This window comes from Pollachius pollachius (genome assembly GCF_949987615.1).
Source record: "Pollachius pollachius genome assembly, chromosome: 11".
Taxonomy (NCBI): domain Eukaryota; kingdom Metazoa; phylum Chordata; class Actinopteri; order Gadiformes; family Gadidae; genus Pollachius; species Pollachius pollachius.
Genome location: NC_136944.1, coordinates 3,851,371 through 3,872,018, shown reverse-complemented (window position 1 = coordinate 3,872,018; position 20,648 = coordinate 3,851,371). Strand labels below are relative to the sequence as shown.

The window sequence follows — 20,648 nt, the reverse complement described above, 5'->3', positions numbered from 1 at the left end:
GATTCTTATACATATACATTCATGATTATAAGGCATTGTTTAATTGGAAGGTCGTTTCATTTCTATACAGGAGAAATCAGTTGTTTAAAAAAACGACTTTCATTCTAAAAAGCCCAAACGGAACATCTTGCATTTAGTTTACATTTCTTTACAAGATTTGAAGTATTAATTACATTGTCTTAAAAAAGCACCAAATGGACACACTGACCATTACCAGGAGAAATACACATTCAGCGCAACACATTCCCACCCCTGAGCTCGCTCACACACAGACACACACCTTTCCACAGTGATATAGGTCTATCTTGTAAACATTGACAAATTTAGTCATTTTCATTTATCAATTCTATGAATAATAGTATCAAAAGTTATCAAATGGTTTAAAAAAAAGTCCTGTACTGCTTGTTTGTGTCACTGAGCCAATCCTTGCATGATGAGGCGTGTTCCTCATCCCCAGCGCTTCAGCTCTAGTCCTTCTGAGTGGTTTTGTCAACCGTCACTCATAGCCACTCAATTCCGATTGGTTCCCACCGGACAGGTGTCTGGCTAGGTGCTGTATCATAGGGTCTTCCTCTTGTTGGAGTCCCCGCCCTGGCTTTGATTGACATCTGAACGGGGAGAGTAGAGCTCTTGAGCCACCAATGAAAACCAGAGCAGAAAGCATGAAAACAACATTACAGCATCGGAGCGACCGTCAGGACAATCGGCAGTTATAACGGCTACAGACAGACAGGTGGGCACCCCACCACCTCAAGGACAGACAGACAAGACGCAGAACCCCGACGACGGCAGACACTCAGAGCAGGGCGGGCAGAAGCAGACGGACAGGTGTGGGGTGACTCCAGATCCACAGAGGAAACAATCCACTCCTGGTTTACTGTCGGACAAACTAGCACCCTATGGCTAGTAGAGACAAACGCTAAGAGCTATAGATAGAAGAGCTACAGCTAGTAGAGCCACGGCTAGTAGAGGCACGGCTAGGAGAGGCACGGCTAGGAGAGCCATGGCTAGTAGAGCTACAGTTAGTAGCTGAGCTCAGCTTAGCTTGTGCCTAACCTGAACCGACGTTTCACCGCCTGGATGTGGAGTCTCCCCACGTCGGAACAGGGGGAGGGCTGGGTTTACCTGAGAAAGCGATCTGCAGGTGAGGAGGCAGAGCAACATGAGCCCCTGCCTGGAGGCTCTTATAGAGATCTGAGGAGGAGACAGGAGACAGCGAGCCACCCGGGAACAGAGGAGGGAGAGCAGGGCACGTTATGGTGGGGACAGGAAGTGGGTCGGTGGGGACAGGAAGTGAGTCGGGGGCAACAGAAACAGGGCGGGAAAAACAGTGATCAACAGCAGAAGGTGAGGCAGGGTTTGGCTATGGATGCAGAGAGTGGACACAGAGCAGAGCGAGACACCATTAAACAGAGGAGGTCAGAGAGGCCAGAGAGGTTAAGGAGAGGTAAGAGAGAACAGTGTTGATGACAGATTGATGAGTTATGAAGAGGGGATGAGAGAGAGAGAGACTGAGGGGTCGTCCTCCCAGACACAGCATGGGGTCACAACAAGGGTTCAGTAAGACAAAAACAACAACAAGGTCTACACACGTAGCTAGACAACGAAGAAGACAGAAGCCACACACTAACTACTGGCACACAGACCGCAAGCTCCTGCTGACTGACCCTGAATAACTTAGCTTTACCTGCTCTATCTTACTGAGCTCTACGCTAACTATCTCCGTCGACCACCGGGTGTGACTGAGATCGGCCATTTTTAAACCTGGAGCAACGTCACAATTGGGCGTGTCCACCCAGATCAAGACACACGCCCATCCAGCGGACTGCACTAATCAGCAGGCTGTGCAGTCGGAGCGGACACGCCCACGTGTGATGTCACTAAAGGAGAGTTTTTCAATCGCCGTGTCATTTCTTAATCAATTTAATGTTATGGGCTCCCTCAACCAATCATACCTGGCGGGGGGTGGAATGGGGCCCATGGTGAACGGAACCCGAATGGGTTCCGTTCCGGTAACGCTGAGGGCCCTGTGAATAAGTCTCTCGGCGTCCCCTTAACAGGGGGGGCCCTCTAGAGGACCCTCAGTGTGAGCATAGCCCTTTACTATGCTAACAGCCTTAGCATAGACCTCCCTTTACTATGCTGACAGCTTTAGCCTAGCTCTTTACTATGCTAACAGTCTAAGCATAGGCCTAAACTACGCTAACAGCCTTTGCATAGCCCTTTACTATGCTAACAGCCTTAGCATAGCCCTATACTATGCTAACAGCCTTAGCATAGCCCTGTACTATGCTAACCGTGTTAGCCTACCCCTTTACTATGCTAACAGCGTTAGCCTAGTGAGCCGGTTCTAAGCGCGCTACTCACTCTGCGTCAGAACGGAGAACGAGGCGTTGCTATTGGCCGCCTGGGCACTAGCGGCGGCGGCGTTGGAGGCGAGCGGCAGGTTGAGCAGCGGCGGGAACTGGAAGGGCAGCGACACGGGAACCAGACCCCCCAGCATGCCGTAGCCCCCCGGCAGAGAGGGGGCGGAGCCCAGCAGGCTGCTGCCCCCCGTGGTGGAGACCTGGGAGGGGAGATGGTCAGGGGTGTGGCGTGCGTGGTCATGGTGGTCGAGGCACCCAGACCTTCTCTCTAGATCCTCTGAGTGACCACATGGTAGGATGTGGTGTCTTAAAACCAGTTTCTTGTCGTAAATGTGAGTGAATGTTGAACATTAGAGATGTTCCGATAAAAAAAAAAAAAACTTCCCGATACCTGAGCTTGAGTATTGGCTGATACAGAGTACGATTTTTTGGGGTTTATATCTTATTTCTTTTTTTTCAACAGCTGTATACTACTTACCCTGTATGAATATACCGATACAGCATCTAGCATTGTAACTACTAGCACTTGTTCTTATTGAAGGGTTCTCTTACAATGACAGCAATGTACTACTTGTAATAAGTCGCTTTGGATAAAAGAATCTTCTAAATGTCAAAAATGTAATTTAAATAAATGTACAGAGAAGGAATTATATAGAACTTTCCTTACCTATCTAGTTCTTCTGAAAAATAAGTAATTTTTCAGTCAAACTAGTTGATTTTCAATTTATAATTATAATAATACATTTGCACTCTTGTAGTTTAGCGTGAGCATCCATGTTTTTCTGACTTGGTAGCTCTGACGCATGTAGGTCGGAGATGACGCGTTTCTGACTTCCCACCTCTGACAGAACGCAGCATAACACCGTACTGTTTGTGTTGCTCTCTGTCTGTGTAGTAAATGAGTCATGTGATGACATCAGATTGGCACTAGACTTGCGTTCTCGTTGATACCCGATAATGCTTTTCAGGTAGTATCGGAGGAATTTCCGATAGTGGTGTCGGTATCGGAATAACTCTAGTAAACATGCAGAGGTCAGACATGCGAGTGTGTGTCATAACAGTACACACCTGGGGCAGCTGAGAAGACATCGCCGGCGAGGAGACGGACGTGATTGGCTTAGCCCCCTGAGTGGTCCCGCCCATTGCCCTCTGGCGCTGCGCTGCATTGGCAGCAGCGGCGGTGGTGGGCGTGACACCGGGGTGCTTGCTGAGGGTGGAGGTGTTGGTAAGGCTGGTGCTGGTGCTGCTGTGGACCCCCACCGGCTGCTTCAGGCCCACGTAGCCCCCGCCTGTCTGCTTGGCCCCGCCCCCCTGGGCCCCGGGGTAGGGGGGGCGGAAGGCCTGGGCGGGGCTTCTGTTGGTGGTGTACTGGCGCAGGGGGGGCGTGGCCTGAGGCCGGGGGTGGGGCTGGGAGCTGGCGGGCGCGGTCAGCTTGATGATGGGCGCCGTGCTGCTGTGCCCCGCCTTGGTGAGCGTGGCCTGCATGGGCGTGATGAAGTTGGACTGGGGCAGAGGGTGGGGGGGCTTGGGGCTCAGGGTGGTCTTGGCCCCGCCCCCCGGGCCCTTTCCGGGGGCCATGTTGACCTTGCCGTAGGAGGAGAGGCCGGGGGTCATGGAGGGCCGGCAGTGCATGAGGCTGGGCGTGGTGGAGGGCTTACTGAGGGTCAGCGAGGGCCGGGGGTAGGACAGGCCGGGGGGCGGGGGGGGCTTGCTGTAGGTCAGCCCGGGGGGCGGGGGGGTCCTGCTGTGGAGGGTGTGGGCCACGCGGGGGGTCTGGGGGCCCATGTGGGGGGCGGGGCTCAGCGTGTGGACGCGTGGCGGCGGGGAGGCGAGGAGGTTGTTCCCGCCCCTCAGGAGGCCGGAGGGGGGGGGCGGCCACGCCCTTCGACCCCGGCGCCACGAGGGGGGAGGCGGTGGGGGGCGGGCGCTGCTTGGGGGAGGAGCCACCGCCTGCAGCGGGGGGCCGGGGGGCGGAGCCGAGCGCCGAGTGTCTGTGGGCTGGGGACAGGCCCTTGAGGGACGCCAGGCCATCCATGCGGTTGCCCGGCGACAGGGCGGAGGGGGCGGGGACGGGGGCGGGGGCGCGGGCCAGCGAGGCCGCCGCAGGGGAGGAGGTGGAGACGTATGGTGAGGACGGGGCCCCGGACACCACCACGCTCTTCTTCTGCTGCTGCTGGAGCAGCGGTGGGGTGTGCGATGGGGTCGCCGCGGCGACAGGGGTCTTTCCGTGGTCGGGCGAGGGGGGGCTGTCGCCGTGGGCCAGGCCCTTGGCGGCGTTGCTGAGGATGGCGAGCGCCTGGGAGATGGAGTCCAGGCAGGGCGGCGCCGGCTCCTCCTCGTCCTGCGAGTCCAGGCAGATGGGCTCCGAGGGGGAGAGGGGGGGCCGCTTGGTGGGCGGGGCCACTGGGCCGACGCCCCCCGTGGGCGTGGAGCGCTGGACCCAACCCATCTCCTGGGGTCACAAGACAGAGCAGCCAATTAACAACTAACACCTCGTTAATCTATTCACCTTGATATATCTATAAAGTATATGCTACACGTGAACCTCCTAAGATGGTGCAACTTGATTGGTTTGCTATTTCTGGATATTTGGCAATATCCCATGATTGAGATCTCAAACGCGGGATATTGCGTGACGGTCGTCTTGTCACGCTAATGAAAACAAATAAATCCCCGCAAAAAGTGTTGGACGAATAATTGTTAAATATTTGTATTTTATTCTGGCATCATGAGGAGTACCTTGGGCTTGGCCTTGGGGGTCGTCACTATCTTCTTCTTGGCTCTACAGGGAGAAGGGGAGGGAGACAGGTGAGTGACGGACAGGCCGACCAATAAGGGCACAGTACAGTAGGACGTGGAGGAGGAAGTGATGACATACATGTTTGCTGTCAGGTGACCGTGTGCCTGCATGCTCTCTTTGAAAAGCATCCTGCAGGAAAAAGAACAGCCAACATTGAACGTTTTGTATATAAGGTCACCAGGTCAGGGCTTGTGTAGTCTTAAAAACGTAACATTCTAGACCTGCTGCTGTTCAACCATATGACAATCACGGTGTATTGGAATCAACACTTTGGATTAGCATCAATAACTTAGTAATGAAATAATATGGTTAGATAATACTTTGTAGGCGTTTTTAGTATTAGTAACAATATAGCAGTAACTATATAAAATAATTTAAATAATAACTAAAAATAAGGCATATCCTGTCTTCATTGTTAATTAAGTTAATCTGAAGAGTTCCGATTCTCAGAGAGTATCAGGACACCGACGGAGGTATGTAAGCTATACTGTTAGCGTGAGGTACCTGGCCTGCATCCAGCCGTTGGGCCACTGTGGCTCACTCTAACCCATAGTGTTACCATCGGGTACCTGGCCTGCATCCAGCCCTTGGGCCACTGTGGCTCACTCTAACCCATAGTGTTATCATCAGGTACCTGGCCTCATCCAGCCCTTGGGCCACTGTGGCTCACTCTAACCCATAGTGTTATCATCAGGTACCTGGCCTCATCCAGCCCTTGGGCCACTGTGGCTCACTCTAACCCATAGTGTTATCATCAGGTACCTGGCCTGCATCCAGCCCTTGGGCCACAGGGGTTTGACCTCGGCCTCCATGAAGGCCTTCAGGTAGTCCTCAGGAGACACTGAGCTCTGGCCCTCCAGCTCATAGCAGCCCAGCTTTACACGTACCAGGGTGCACAGCAACAACCTGGACACACACACACACACGCCAGAGAATGACGCACACACACACACACACACACACGTCAAAAACACAGAGTAACACACAGAGTAACACACACAGACACACACACACACACGTCAGAGAATGAGGGATGGAGACAGACGCACGCACACACACACACACACACACACACACACACGTCAAACACACAGAGTAACACACAGACGTCAGAGAATGAGGGATGGAGACTGACACACACAGACAGACAGAGAGAGGGAGAGAGACTGACCTGAGCTTGTCATCCCAGATGAACTTCTTGCGCGGCCCCATCACCCTCTTCCCCGGCTTCTCCTCGTCCTCCTCCTCTGAGCCGTTCTTCTCTGCTTCTCCAGACTGCTGCCTGACATCCCATTATACACAGCCATCAGTATGGTATGATCCATCCCATAATACAAAACCCTTAGTACTGTGAGCCATCCCATAATGCACAACCATCAATACTGGGAGTCATCCCATAACACACAACCATCAATACTGTATGATCCATCCCATAATACAAAACCATCAGTGGTGTATGATCCATCCAATAATACACAAGCCTCAGTACTGGGAGCCATCCCATAATACACAACCATCAATACTGTTTGCCATCCCATAATACACAACCATCAGTACTGTGAGCCATCCCATAATACACAACCATCAGGAGCCAGTAGGAACACTGGAAACAATCATGTTTTGTCTTCAGTAGGAGATCTTGGGTGTGAGTACTGGAGTGTGATGTACCTCAGTGTGATCTCCTCCAGTAGAAGTACTTCACTGTGATATACTTCCGTCAGACTACGTGTGTTTGGGGGTCTTACTTGGCCACCTTGGCGATACAGTCCATGTTGAAGCGGGCGATCTGCTCGGGCATCACACTGCACACGGCCAGCTTCAGCTTCAGCAGCGGGGTGCGGAGGCGGTCGTCCTGGAGACAGAGTCAGAAGAGTCATCACACAGAGTCACCACGACGCTCAGTCCTCACTTCACCCCACCTCATGTTCTGGTCCGGGCTCAATACCAACACTGTGTGGTGTCACTAGAACGTAACTGAATGTGGAGATTAGATAGAACATGTTAGGGTGATATATAACATGTACCTGTATGTTGAGGTTATATTTTAACATGTTGGGGTTATATATAACGTGTTGGGTTTATATCATAACATGACACGTTATATAAGGGACCTGTTTGTTGAGGTTATATATAACATGTAACTGTATGTTGAGGCTATAATATAACGGTTTAGGGTTATATATAACATGTTATGTTATGTTAGGGCTGGGCGATAAAACGATAACGATATGTATCGCGATAGACACGTAATCAATATCAATAAAAAATGTGTTCGATAGAACGTTTCGATATTGTATTTATTCCTCGTTGTAAGAAACCGGAAAAAAAATTCTACTTCTAGCTCCGCTTTGAACGAGAGGTCGCGAAGCAACGTTGGTTGCACAAACAAAGGCACTCGTACTGGTACCTAGCAACGTATGGGGTGACACGCTAATAGCCAATCATGTAACAGTATCACGTTTGGTTGCGCCCTCTCGTTGTCTCGTGTTTACACTGAAACAGCGTGCTGTCAGATGTGAAAGATGAGTACCGCAACGAGGGAGGAAATTATCGACAAAAATGGAAGTGTCAGCTCGCCAGTATGGCAGTTCTTTGGATTTTTTAAGTCAGACCGTAGTCAGACTAAAGTTGTCTGTAAATTATGTAAAACCGTAGTCCCCACCAAGTCTGGGAATACAACAAACCTATTTTACCACCTTAGCCGCTCTCACCCTTTGGAGCACAGCCGTATAAAAAAACGGCCAACAACGTCTACAAATGCAACGCCGCAAAAGCAGCAGCAGACCACCATGGAGAGGTACTCGGCATCAGTGCCTTATGACAAAGATTCCAAACGCTACAGAGACATAACCCAGGCAGTGGCATATCACATAGCTAAGGATATGCTTCCGCTCAGTACCGTTGAGAAGCCCGGTTATAAAAATCTCCTTCACGTGCTTGACCCACGCTATGTGATTCCAGGGCGAAAGTACTTTTCTAAGACTGCCATTCCCAAACTGTATCTGATGTTTAAAGAATCTGTGCAAAAAGAAATCCTGTTGGCCAGGTACTTTGCCACAACTTCTGACCTGTGGTCAAGCCGTACTTCAGAGCCATACATTAGCTTGACCATTCATTTCATAGACCACGAATGGAATCTGAAAACCCGATGCCTCGAAACGGCATATTTCCCCGACGATCACACAGGAGAAAATATAGCAGAAGGCTTGAAGGAGGCACTGTTGACCTGGTCTCTAAATGAAGAAAAAATGGTGTGCATTACCACAGACAGTGGGGCAAATGTAGTGAAAGCAACTTCACTGAACGACTGGACCCGGCTACAGTGTTTTGGCCATCGTTTGCACTCAGCTATTGGTGAGTACCGTATTTTCAGCACTATAAGGCGCACCGGACGGAGTATAAGCTGCAGCAGCTAAATTGCATGATGTGTACATATATAAGCCTCACTGGACTATAAACCGCAGGTTTTTTAATGTTTAATTACCATTAGGGCTGGCCCGAGTGCCATTTTTCAGGCTAAGAATACTCGAGCGAATATTCGAATACTCGTTCCAGAAAAAAACAACATTAATAATCCCTATATACTCCCTGGAACCGATTTTGACAGTATCTGCATATTTTGTTGAAGATTTAATAGCTTTTGAACGTTAATAAGTATGCCTAAGAAGGTCGAAGTTCCTTAGTTTTTCCCCGCGAAAGCGAACAGCTGTTGTTCCGTTCCAAATCAGCTGTCCTCTGCCATCTCAGCCCTTACGGGAGCTTTTCAATTCATACTGGAACGTGCATCTTTCCAGGGAATTTGTACAATAAATCCATAACAAATACCGAAAATCGATTGTCTTATGTGCCCATATTATATCCATTATATTGACCGGGTATTCCCAAGACGCTCACGCTCGGCAGCAAGCCAGTCACAGTTGATTGGCGCGGCGCTGTACAGCGAACGTAAACAAACAACTAAGCTAAGGATTGCATTTCGCTAAGTATTACTTTTCCTCCCGAGATCCCGCTAATGTTGTGTTATAAAGTAAAGGGAAACAAGATATCTATTCTTCCTCCACCTCTCTCGCTTCTCTGATTGGTGTCGCTGACGCTTATAGTTTGCGTCCCTCGCTCTGGTAACGTCAGTACATGAAAAAACAACGAAGCTCTGAATACTGATTCAAGCTTCGAATACTAATTACTCATCCATGTTGGTTCATGTATTGATTTTATTAGCCAATACATTAAGATGATATAATTATTCTTAAGATGATATAATTATTAATATATTGAGTTTTTATTATTATCCATGAAAGCAGCTTTACACTGAATTACTGACTGACTCAACCTCATCTATTATCTGTAATATACGCTGTCATTCTTTTTCTGCAGGTGCCGCAGGAAAGGACAAAAGAGTGGACAGGGCTGTAGGTGTTTGCAAGAAAGTGGTCTCTGCCTTTTCTTACTCATGGAAGAAAAAGAGTGCACTCTCCAAAGCACAGCAACGTCTCAATCTTCCCACACACCAGCTGATCACAGAGTCACCAACCAGGTGGGGCTCGAGACAAAAGATGGTGGCAAGGGTCCTAGAGCAACAAAAGGCCATCATTGACGTTCTGTCTGCTGACAAAAACAACAGGCACCTGATCCCAACGTGGCAGGACATTGAGGTCCTTGAGTCCATGAATGCGGCCTTAACTCCTCTCCTGGAGTTCACAGACTCCCTTTCTGGGGAGTCATATGTGACAGTGTCTTACGTGAAGCCTGTGCTCCACCTGTTCCGCACCAATTTGCTTAAATTAAACAAGGAAGACACTCAGCTCACAAAAGAGATGAAAACAAAAATAATGACCTATCTTGATGAGAAGTATGCTGGCCCTGACACAGACGATCTCCTTGACATGGCTACCTTGATGGACCCCAGGTTTAAAGTCCAATACATTAGACCAGAGAAGGTAAGGGCCATTAAAATGAGAGCAGTGTCTGAGGCATTGAATGAAGGCCAGTCAGAGGCAGGGGCTTCTGAGGGAGCAGGAGACCAAGGTGCAGAAGGAGGAGCTGCGGCTGCCACTGAACCACCTCTACCACTGGGCGTGAAGAAGCAACGCAAGTCATTGGGAGATGAAGATGACTTGCCTCTCACTGAAGAACAAAAAGTGGAGAGTGAGCTAGAAAGGTACCTGATGTGCCCTGATGCAGACAGTGAGTCTGAACCCCTGGACTGGTGGAGGCTCCATGGACACAACTTCCCAAGATTATCTCAGCTGGCAAAAAAGTATTTATGCATCCCAGCCACCAGTAGCCCCTCAGAAAGAATTTTTAGTACTGGGGGTAATATTGTTACATGCACCAGGTCAGCTTTAAAACCAGAGAAGGTCAACCAGCTGGTGTTCCTAGCACAAAACCTTGAGTGAAATATATATTAGTAGTTCAGATGTTAGTTCCGACGTTAGTTCCGACGTTAGTTCCGATGTTAAGGTTAAGTCTACCTCAGTTTTTCTTGAAGTTCTTCTTTGTTTACTAAACACTGCATATATTTAAAAAAAAAAATGTTATTCACCAGAGGGTAAACTTTTTTGCACTAAATTTGCAGTAAAAAATATATATGTAGATAGTTCTTCTCGGGTCTCAGGTTTCTATATGTTTACATTTTACACTTTGCACATGTTTTTGTAACACTTTATTTTTGTTAAGCACTTTGTTATTGTTAATTGTTAAGTTTTCATTGTGATGGTATTTATTTGAGTGTTTTCCATAGCTGTGTTGTTTACATTCATTTCCATTGTCTGCCTACAACCAGAGTAAGGTCAAGATTAAAATTAAAATAATAATAAAATAAAATTGTATGTTTTTCTCCTGGTCCTTATTTTAAATACCGTATTTTCCGCACTATAAGGCGCACCGGAGTATAAAGCGCAGCAGCTAAATTGAATGATGTGTGTATATATATAAGCCGCGCTGGAGCCCGCCGCTTAAAGGTCGGGGGGCGCGGACTGGTCATAGAGCCCATAGAGTTAAAGTTGGTGGACGGTAACCTGTAAAATCCATAGATCTAGGAGGTCGCTTAGTGGCCGTTAGCTATAAAATTCAAAGATTAGCCGCACCGTTATATAAGCCGGAGGATCGCAAAATGGGAAAAAAGGCGCGGCTTATAGTCCGAAAATTACGGTAGGTCATACAAATTATCGATAATTATCGATATCGACCGATATGAAACACTTATATCGTGATACAGTTTTCAGCCATATCGCCCAGCCCTATGTTATGTATAACATATTTGTATTGTACCTGTATGTTGAGGCTGAGCTTCTTGAGGCGTTTCAGCAGGGCCTCTTTGTTGCAGGGGACGAAGGCCTCCAGGTGGGAGTAGACGGCCGAGCGGACCCCCTCAGGCTGCTCCTGCACCTGCAGCTCGATGCTGAGGAGGAACCACAACACACAGTCAGAGGAGGAACCCACAACCCACAGTCAGAGAGGAGGACCCCACAACCCACAGTCAGAGAGGAGGAACCCACAACACACAGTCAAAGAGGAGGACCCCACAACACACAGTCAGAGAGGAGGACCCCACAACACACAGTCAGAGAGGAGGACCCCACAACACACAGTCAGAGAGGAGGACCCCACAACACACAGTCAGAGAGGAGGACCCCACAACACACAGTCAGAGAGGAGGACCCCACAACACACAGTCAGAGAGGAGGACCCCACAAACCAAACAGTCAGAGAGGAGGAACCCACAACACACAGTCAGAGAGGAGGACTCCACAACACACACAGTCAGAGAGGAGGACCCCACAACCCACAGTCAGAGAGGAGGACCCCACAACCCACAGTCAGAGAGGAGGAAACACAACACACACAGTCAGAGAGGAGGACCCCACAACACACAGTCAGAGAGGAGGACCCCACAACACACTGTTAAAGGGGAGCGGGGGGGAGCAGTGGTGACAAACGCGTTCCATGGTGGGACCACCAACACCAGAGGAGAACAGGTACTCACTCCAGTAGGATGTTGTTCATGTCCAGCGTGAAGAACTTCTTCCTGCCCTCCTGGTCGAACTGACGGGACGCCTAACAGAGAGAGACGGGGAGACGCAGTGTAACATCTGTTATAACGCCTGATCAGAGAGAAAGACAGGGTCAACATGGGCAGGGCCTTATCAGGTGCCACTCCCTCCCCAACCCGACGGGCTAACACACTCCCTTCAATTAAACAGGCCCTCAAAACCCACCCCTTCAAGATCGCTTTCACCACATCACCCCTTCCCTTCTCTCCCCTTCCTCCTTTATTTACCTTTTTATATAAATTCTTATTCAATGATTTCGTTTTGTGTTCGCTATGTAAAGCGTCTTTGAGTATTTAGAAGAGCGCTATATAAATCAAATGTATTATTATTCTTATGAACATCTCTTATAACACCGGGGTGAGACGACACAGTGCAACAGGATGCAATACTACACAGGGTTGTGTAGTGATACACAAAACGTTGTGTATTCAAATACTCATCACGTCTCTAACCAGAACCTTTAGCCCCGCCTGCCATCCCACACCTGGAGACAGAGGGCCCTTTCCACCCCAACCTCCTCTCTGCCACAGCTACCGTTGCCACAGCAACAACCAAATCTCCTGCCTTTCCCTGCCAACCCCCGTCCCCCCCTTGTCCCCCCCGTCCCTGAACTGAGACGGCACTGACTCACAGCTAGGACAAACTAGAGGACACACTACTGAACAGCTCTTATCATAGTAGGTCCATTTCATTTAGCAGACGCTTTTATCCAAAGCAACTTACAATAAGTACATTTGTCAGAAGAAAGAGAAACAACAATATATCTCTCTCTCAATATATCTATCTGTCTGTACAGTAAGGATGTTCATAGAACCAAGTGCCAAGCACAAACCAATTCAACGTATACAACAAAGATAGCTAGGATAAGACGCTACACAATGTTATGTAATAATAATAATTGATCCGTTTTTTTATAGCGCTTTTCTAAATACTCAAGACGCTTTACAAATAAGAAAGGAATACATACAGACAGTTCAGACACTCAAACAAAAGGGAAAAAATAAACAAGACCACAACAATAGGCAACATATTAAGAGAGCGGGAGGGAGTGGAAGATGGCGGGGGATGATTTGTCAAATGTTGTAGGTGGTCCTGAAGAGATAGGTTTTAAGTTGACTTTTGAATTAACAGTGTATCAGAGTTCCGGATGGCCAGAGGGAGAGAGTTCCAGAGGGTAGGGGCGGCGATGGCGAAGGCTCTGTCCCCCAGGGTGCAATACTTGGTCTTGGTGATGGAGGTGAAAAGGTTGGCATCAGTGGAGCGTAGGCGGCGAGTGGCGATGGAGGAGATCTGTTATGTATGAGGGTGCAAAGTTGTTTAGCGCTTTTTAGGTGGTGAGGAGGATCTTGAAATTGATACGTTGTTTTATTGGAAGCCAATGAAGTTGACGGAGGATGGGAGTGATGTGTTCTCTGGAGGGGGAGTTAGTAAGCAGTCGGGCAGCAGAGTTTTGTACATATTGCAATTTTTGAAGAATAGTGGATGGAAGGCCATACAGAATGCTATTGCAATAGTCAAGTCTGCAAGTGATGAAGGCGTGGATTAGTGTTTCGGCAGCTGAGGATGAAAGAGTGGGTCGAAGGCGTGCAATATTGTGGAGGTGGAAGAAGGATGTTTTTCTGATGCTGTTTATGTGTGACTTGAAGGAGAGCGTGGGGTCCATGATGATGCTGAGGTTTCTGACCAGGGGGGAGGGAGTGACAGTGTGACCATCGATGCAAAGTGAGAAGTTCTGGGAGGTGGGGATGATTGTTTTTGGGCCGGAGATGATAATTTCATTTTTATTGCCGTTGAGTTTGAAGAAGTTGTGGTCCATGATGTCAGTGAGACAGTTGGTGAGAGTGGATAGGATGGCAGGAGAAATGGCTGTGGTGGTGATGTACAGTTGGGTATCGTCGGCGTAACAGTGAAATTGAAGACCATGGCGGCGGATGATGTGACCTAGTGGGAGCATGTAGAGGATGAAGAGGATGGGGCCAAGCACTGAGCCTTGGGGGACTCCATGTGAGACAGCGATGGTGTGAGATTTGTGGTTGTTGATGGAGATGTATTGGAATCTTTCAGACAGGTAGGAGGTGAACAAGGAGAGGGCAGAGTCAGTGATGCCAATGGATTGCAGACGACTGAGGAGGATGGAGTGATTGACGTGTCGAAGGCAGCCCTGTGGTCGAGGAGGAGGAGAATGGTGAGGGAGCCGGAGTCAGAGGAGAGTAGGAGGTCGTTGGTGACTTTAAGTAGGGCTGTTTCAGTACTGTGGTGGGTCGGGAAGCCGGATTGGAATGTTTCGTACAGTTTATTGGAGAGGAGGTATTGCTTGAGTTGTGTTGCGACGGCTCTTTCCAGTAGTTTTGAGAGGAATGTGAGGTTGGAGACGGGTCTGAAGTTGTTTGGGTCGTCTGAGTCAAGGCCAGGTTTTTTAAGGAGGGGGGTGATGGCATCAAGATTAAGAGGTGGGGGAACAGTGCCAGAGTTTAGGGAGGAGTTGATGGGGGCGAGAGAGGTGAAACAGGCTTTGACGAGTTCAGAAGGCATATGGGGTTTCAGGGGGGAGGTGGAAGATTTCATGGTGGAGAGTATTTTGGAGAGGTCTGCTGTGGTTATGGGTGAGAAGATGGAAAGCTGGTGGTCAGGGGTTGAAGGAAGTGGAGGTTCTGAGTCAGGGCTTGTGGCAGAGGAGGTGGCAGGCTGGTTGTGGATGATTTCTATCTTGGAGTGGAAAAATGATATGAAGTTATTGCATTTCTCCGGGGTGAATGAGGATGAGATGTTACCCTGGGGTTTGAAGAGTTTATTCATGGTGGAAAAAAGAGTGGTTGGGTTGGAGGATCCAGAATGAATGATGCCAGACTAGAAGACACAACAGGCTTTGTTGAGTGCTGATTTGTAGAGGTGCATGTGCTTTGTAGGTGAGGGCGTGTACTATGAGACCGGGGAGTCAATGTGGAGGTTGAAATCGCAGAGGAGTAAAACAGATTGCGAGATTGAAGATGTGCAGTGATGAATTCAGAGAGATCTGGTAGGAATGATGGGATGGGTTTGGGGGGGCGGTAAATGATTGAAATGATGAGAGGTTTGGGGCCAGGTAGTTTGAAAGCCAGGTGTTCAAATGATGGGGCAGCAGGGATGGAGAGTGGGTGGGGTTGGAGGTCTTGATGGTAAACAGCAGCAATACCCCCTCCTCTGCCCTCTGAGCGTGGGTTGTCCAGGTAAGAATATCCAACAGGGGTAGTTTGGTTGAGTTCAAGTAGTCCAGGGGTTTTGATGAGGCTTTTATTGTTGAGGGATCTTGTGTTGAAGGGGGTGAGTTTTAGGTACTTTTGTTTTGAAATTGATTGAGCAGAAGTAGGGATTGGGCGATGGTTGAAAGTGTTCACGCTGGAGTCATTCTGATGACGTGTGTTGTTATGATGCGATGAGGAAGTGCGGGAGCCGGTGTGTGAACTGCGATCAGCCCACAGCGATGGAATAGTGTTTATGGCAGTGGAACTGTACATAGATTTACGGCGGGAGCCTCGGTGAATGTAACGGGGACGGAGAAGAAGTCGAGAATTCTTTAGTGTGGCGATGAGTTCAGTGGAAGGAGGCATTTGGGGAAAAGGCTGGCGGAGCTGCATGGTTGAGTAGTGGAGTGCCATGGTCGAGGCTGTGAAGAAGCAAACGCTGTTGGAGGTGGATGGTGGCCTCAACTGAGCGGCGATGAAAGACGTCCGCCAGATGGGAGCTGGGTTGGTTCGAAAGGAAGGCAGCGGTCCGGCCAGAGCGAGGGCCAACGCAACCGTACCTGTAGAGGTGGAAGCCCTCCCGGGTTTACCTTCGACCAGGTTACGGCGATGGATCCTGTAGCGGAAGTCCAAGTGTCCAAGACGACTGGTCGAAAAAGTAGGTAGCTAGCTTTTTAAAATAGGAAAGCAGCACCATAGAACTTAAAAATAAGTTCAAAATAATGTTCAAAATAATGTTGAGAACGAGAAGCGGCAGCCGATGAGCAGCGGCGGCCAAAACGCACCAACATCCAACACCTGTCAAGCAACTGTACGACTCCAAGCATAAAACACGTATAAAAAGAAAACGGGTGCACTTACAATAGGGAAAAGTGACTATATATAACTAGTAAACTTAGCTCAACTACTATAGACAAAAAAATCAACAAAATGTTCAATGCATTCGTGAAAAATATCAAAAATACTGAATAAAAACAAGCCAGACAGAGCGGCGTTAGACTCGCCAGCGTCCCCGTTACTGTGTACTGTTTTTAAGTGCAAGGACGTACAACATACAATAAGTGAGTAAGAGGGGTTTTGGTGGGGTAAGGGGGGAGGCTATGCAGAGTCCAAGTGAACTCTGGAAGTGGGAGAGGGTATACATGTGTCAGTTGGCGTCAGAAGGAGTGGTCATGTGTTGGACCATGTAGTCCAGGGACCTGAGTTGTGGTCATGTGACAGTGGTTGTGGTCATGTGACAGTGGGTGCGGTCATGTGATCCTTACCGTTCTCAAGTCCTCGATGCGTTTGATGAGGGGGGCTGACAGGCCGCTGGGCAGCGGTGGGGAGGACAGCACCCGTGTGACTCCTCCCCCTACCGCCTTGAGCCCCGCCCCCATCCCGCCGCCGTTCTCGCCGTGGCCCGGGCTGCCCCCCGGAGAGTCCAGCATAGCGAAGTCCAGGTCGCCCATGAGGTCCTGCAGCATGTCCGTGTTGTCGCTGGCCGCGCCCAGCAGCGACAACACTGTGGGGTCAGTGGTCAGGCTGGCCCCCATGAAGTCGTTGCCCCCGGTAACCTTGGGCAGGGCGCCAACGTTGTTGTTGTTACTCTGCGGCGCTCTGGCGGCGTTGGGCCGCGGGGGTGGGCCGGCGCCCCCCGGGATGTGCTTCTTGCGGATCTCCTCCTTCTCCCTGGAGAAGCGGCGCAGCATGTTGGCCAGCTGGATGGAGTCCTTCATCAGCTTCTTCCTCTTCTTCTTCTCCGGGCGGTGGAGGTTCAGCGCCAACACCCTGAGGACAAGCCCACACGTGTTAGAGCCCTCCCCTCGTGAGAGCCCACATGTGTTAGAGCCTGCCCCCTCACACGTTAGAGGACACTCCCACATGCATCAGAGCCCGCCCCTTGTTAGAGCCCACATGTGTTAGAGCCTGCCCCCTCACACGTTAGAGGACACTCCCACATGCATCAGAGCCCGCCCCTTGTTAGAGCCCACATGTGTTAGAGCCTGCCCCCTCACACGTTAGAGGACACTCCCACATGCATCAGAGCCCGCCCCTTGTTAGAGCCCACATGTGTTAGAGCCTGCCCCCTCACACGTTAGAGGACACTCCCACATGCAGCAGAGCCCGCCCCTTGTTAGAGCCCACATGTGTTAGAGCCTGCCCCCTCACACGTTAGAGGACACTCCCACATGCAGCAGAGCCCGCCCCTTGTTAGAGCCCACATGTGTTAGAGCCTGCCCCCTCACACGTTAGAGGACACTCCCACATGCAGCAGAGCCCGCCCCTTGTTAGAGCCCACATGTGTTAGAGCCTGCCCCCTCACACGTTAGAGGACACTCCCACATGCAGCAGAGCCCGCCCCTTGTTAGAGCCCACATGTGTGAGAGCTTATACTTTTTCTCATTTAATACCCTATCATTTGTTTACCCCTGTTTGGTCCCTCGGTTCTTCTTGGGCTTCTTGTCCTCCAGGCCGACACCGTCTGGCTTTTTCCGTCTCTTCTTGATGACGCGCTCCTCCCCGTCCTTCACCTTCTGCCAGAGACGCCATGACACGTTAACGAGGTCGTGACACGTTAACGAGGTTGTGACCTTACATGAGTCACAGCTCATTGTAGTAAACAACAGCTCAGGGGAATAACTATGAACCAAGTTAATATCCAAGATGTATTAAGTTACTGTGCCAATTAATAACTTAATATTAACTTGGAATTCATTATATAGCAAGGTTTAAACCTATCGTCAGTGTGTCCTGATCCATCTATGTTTCAAACAACAAAACAACGTTGGAGAAACCCACTGAGGGGTTCTACCTTTGGATCTATGGTTATTTATTTAAACTTCAGAGTGAAACTAAAAGATAACATCTAAAATTTAAAGGTGAGCATTTTCTACAAACAACTAAATTACACAACTGTAACACAACTAGACAAAGTATTACTTTGTGCAAAGATTGTTTGACTGAGACTATAGATTATCACATTGAAGGATGTTGTGTTGAATTATCAACCTGACATACTGTTGAGTGTTTAGATGCCTTCTTCCTTAATATATTAAAATACAATTATTATTATAAACCTTTAGTCCTACGTGGGAAGCGTCCAATCACAGTGAACCCACCTTGAAGTGGTTGGAGTCCCCTTTAGACACCTCCCCCTCAGAGTCGGAGGCGGGCCTGAACTGCAGTGTGCCGATGTTGATGTAGAAGCCGCCGTGTTTGGTGTTGAGGGAGGCGGGAACCAGCTCGTCATACTGACAGGGAGAGAGGAGGGCAGAGTCAGGGCCGCTGCTACCTGTGGGCACTCAGTTCTCCTTTTACTCATTACATTTACTGCACGTTTTACATTTAGCAGACACTTTTATCCAAAAACAATAACAATAAGTACATTTGTCAGAAGAAAGAGAAAGAACAATATATTGCTGTCTTTACAGTAAGGATGTTCATAGAACCAGATGCCAAGCACTAACAATCCCAAGGTTAACAAGGGAGGCTCCACTTTGGATCGAAGCAGTGTTTTACAGATGCTCAGGTTCAGGTATAGATTACATAAGGATGGGTTGGGATTGGTTGTAGGCTACGGTCGGGGAGAAGGATTAGTGAAATCAAACAGCAGACAGTACAGCGCATTTCAACTGTAAAGTGGGCGTCATCCGATACGTGTTCCAAATAAATACAATAAAATACATATTATATTAACCTAAACATATATGGAAATGTACTCACAGCTTCTGAGTTATCTATGAAGGGGTCCGTATCATCGTAGCCATAACCGATGTCAATCAAATCCTGCATCCTATCACGCTTCTTCTTCTTCGGAGCCCCGCCCTGAAAAACACACCCAGAAACGAACGTTTAGTTTCACATCACGACGTTGGCAAGAAAACCAAACCGACGCCTCCTCAGGCTCGCTTCATGTGTGACGTCACGATTCGTTAAAACATGACACGTACGTATTTACTCTCAAACTTCTTGGCGAGGTTCTCGACCTCACGCCGCTCTCGGTCGTCGTCGGCGAAGGGGTCGCTGGGGTCAAGGGGCGGAGTCAGGCCTTTACAGACCAGAGCTGCTTTGGGTTTTACCTGGAGAGGAAACACAAACAAGTTCGAGGGGTCAGTTGGTGGTGCCCCAATGTCTTTCCCTCCCAAAACTTTAAAAACAAAGGAATGATCTTCATAGGAGGGAATATACAAATTATATTTTTTGCTTAATATTATATATTGATCAAAAACAATTTAACACATAGATTATAATCAACCAGCATTCACTTTCATCATATTCTCTTTTCTCATCCAGTAAAAACAAGTAACAGCAACTTAAGAGAAGTTGACACACACTAAAGTGAGTATAACTGCAATAAAGTTAACTTTTCATCGCTTCCTCAATCGTCTCTATGTTAACAACATGTGCTTCCAAATGATCGGCAACTTTAAAACCTGGTTACTCTACTGACGGTCCCTAAAGCGTTAATCCCGTGGAGATGCTACCAGGTCTACGTGCACGGCGGAGGCACTCTGCGTGCAGAGTGATGCCCAGGACCCCCTCCACCCCCGGGCCTTTTGTTCCGTCCTCCAACCTCCTGACCTGAGTTAAGGTGGACTGGACCAGCTCCGTGTAGCTGAACTCCGCAGACCCCCGCTCGTTGGGCTCCGTCAGCGGCAGGTTGAGGCGCACCGTGGGTTTCCTCTCGCCGGGCTCCGTGTCACCTCCCTTCACGTTCCCGAACAGACCCCCTCCTCCGTCTCCTCCTCCACCTCCTGAACCGGCGGCGGCCGCTGCGCCTCCTCCACCCCCGCCTCCATCTTTAACCACCGGGCTGTCGGCTTCATCTTCGCGGCGGCGCTTCTTGGACTCCGCGGCCGTCGCGTCTGACCCAAAGGACGAAATGGTGACGAAGGGCACTTTCCTGGGCTCTGCCATCGGGAACAACCGTGTTCTGTCCGCCCCGGACACGACAAGGCTCGGGTTCAAGTGTCTCGGCAGCAGAACCGGAGATGGTGGACAACTACAGCTAGCGGCTAGCGGCTAGCAGCTAGCTCCCGGGGCTAGCTCTGTGTTCCTCAGAGTATGTTTCACTGACTTTTATGACGTCCTCGGTGGTATCAATCCATTCAGGAGCCCCCCGGGTTCCTCCTCCGGGATACACAAGTGGTGAAATAGTAGGAAAATTGTAGTTTAGGATGTGGATCCATGGAATGATGGGCAGGCTACCGCAAGGAGGCATCCGTAG

The 20,648-nt window shown here is 49.4% G+C and overlaps 1 protein-coding gene across 1 annotated transcript; it reads right to left on the bottom strand.

Annotated features, from left to right (window-relative positions):
- Window positions 1-14: 14 nt before the first annotated feature.
- ubn2b (ubinuclein 2b) lies at window positions 15-20,648 on the bottom strand. The gene is given in 17 exon segments (XM_079746327.1): window positions 15-608; window positions 2,368-2,566; window positions 3,435-4,235; window positions 4,237-4,818; window positions 5,106-5,148; window positions 5,245-5,295; window positions 5,929-6,072; window positions 6,338-6,448; window positions 6,912-7,018; window positions 11,437-11,566; window positions 12,152-12,222; window positions 16,705-17,209; window positions 17,849-17,955; window positions 18,541-18,672; window positions 19,145-19,246; window positions 19,372-19,500; window positions 20,003-20,648. Coding segments are annotated over 17 exon segments (3,600 nt in total). The 5' UTR covers window positions 20,339-20,648; the 3' UTR covers window positions 15-558.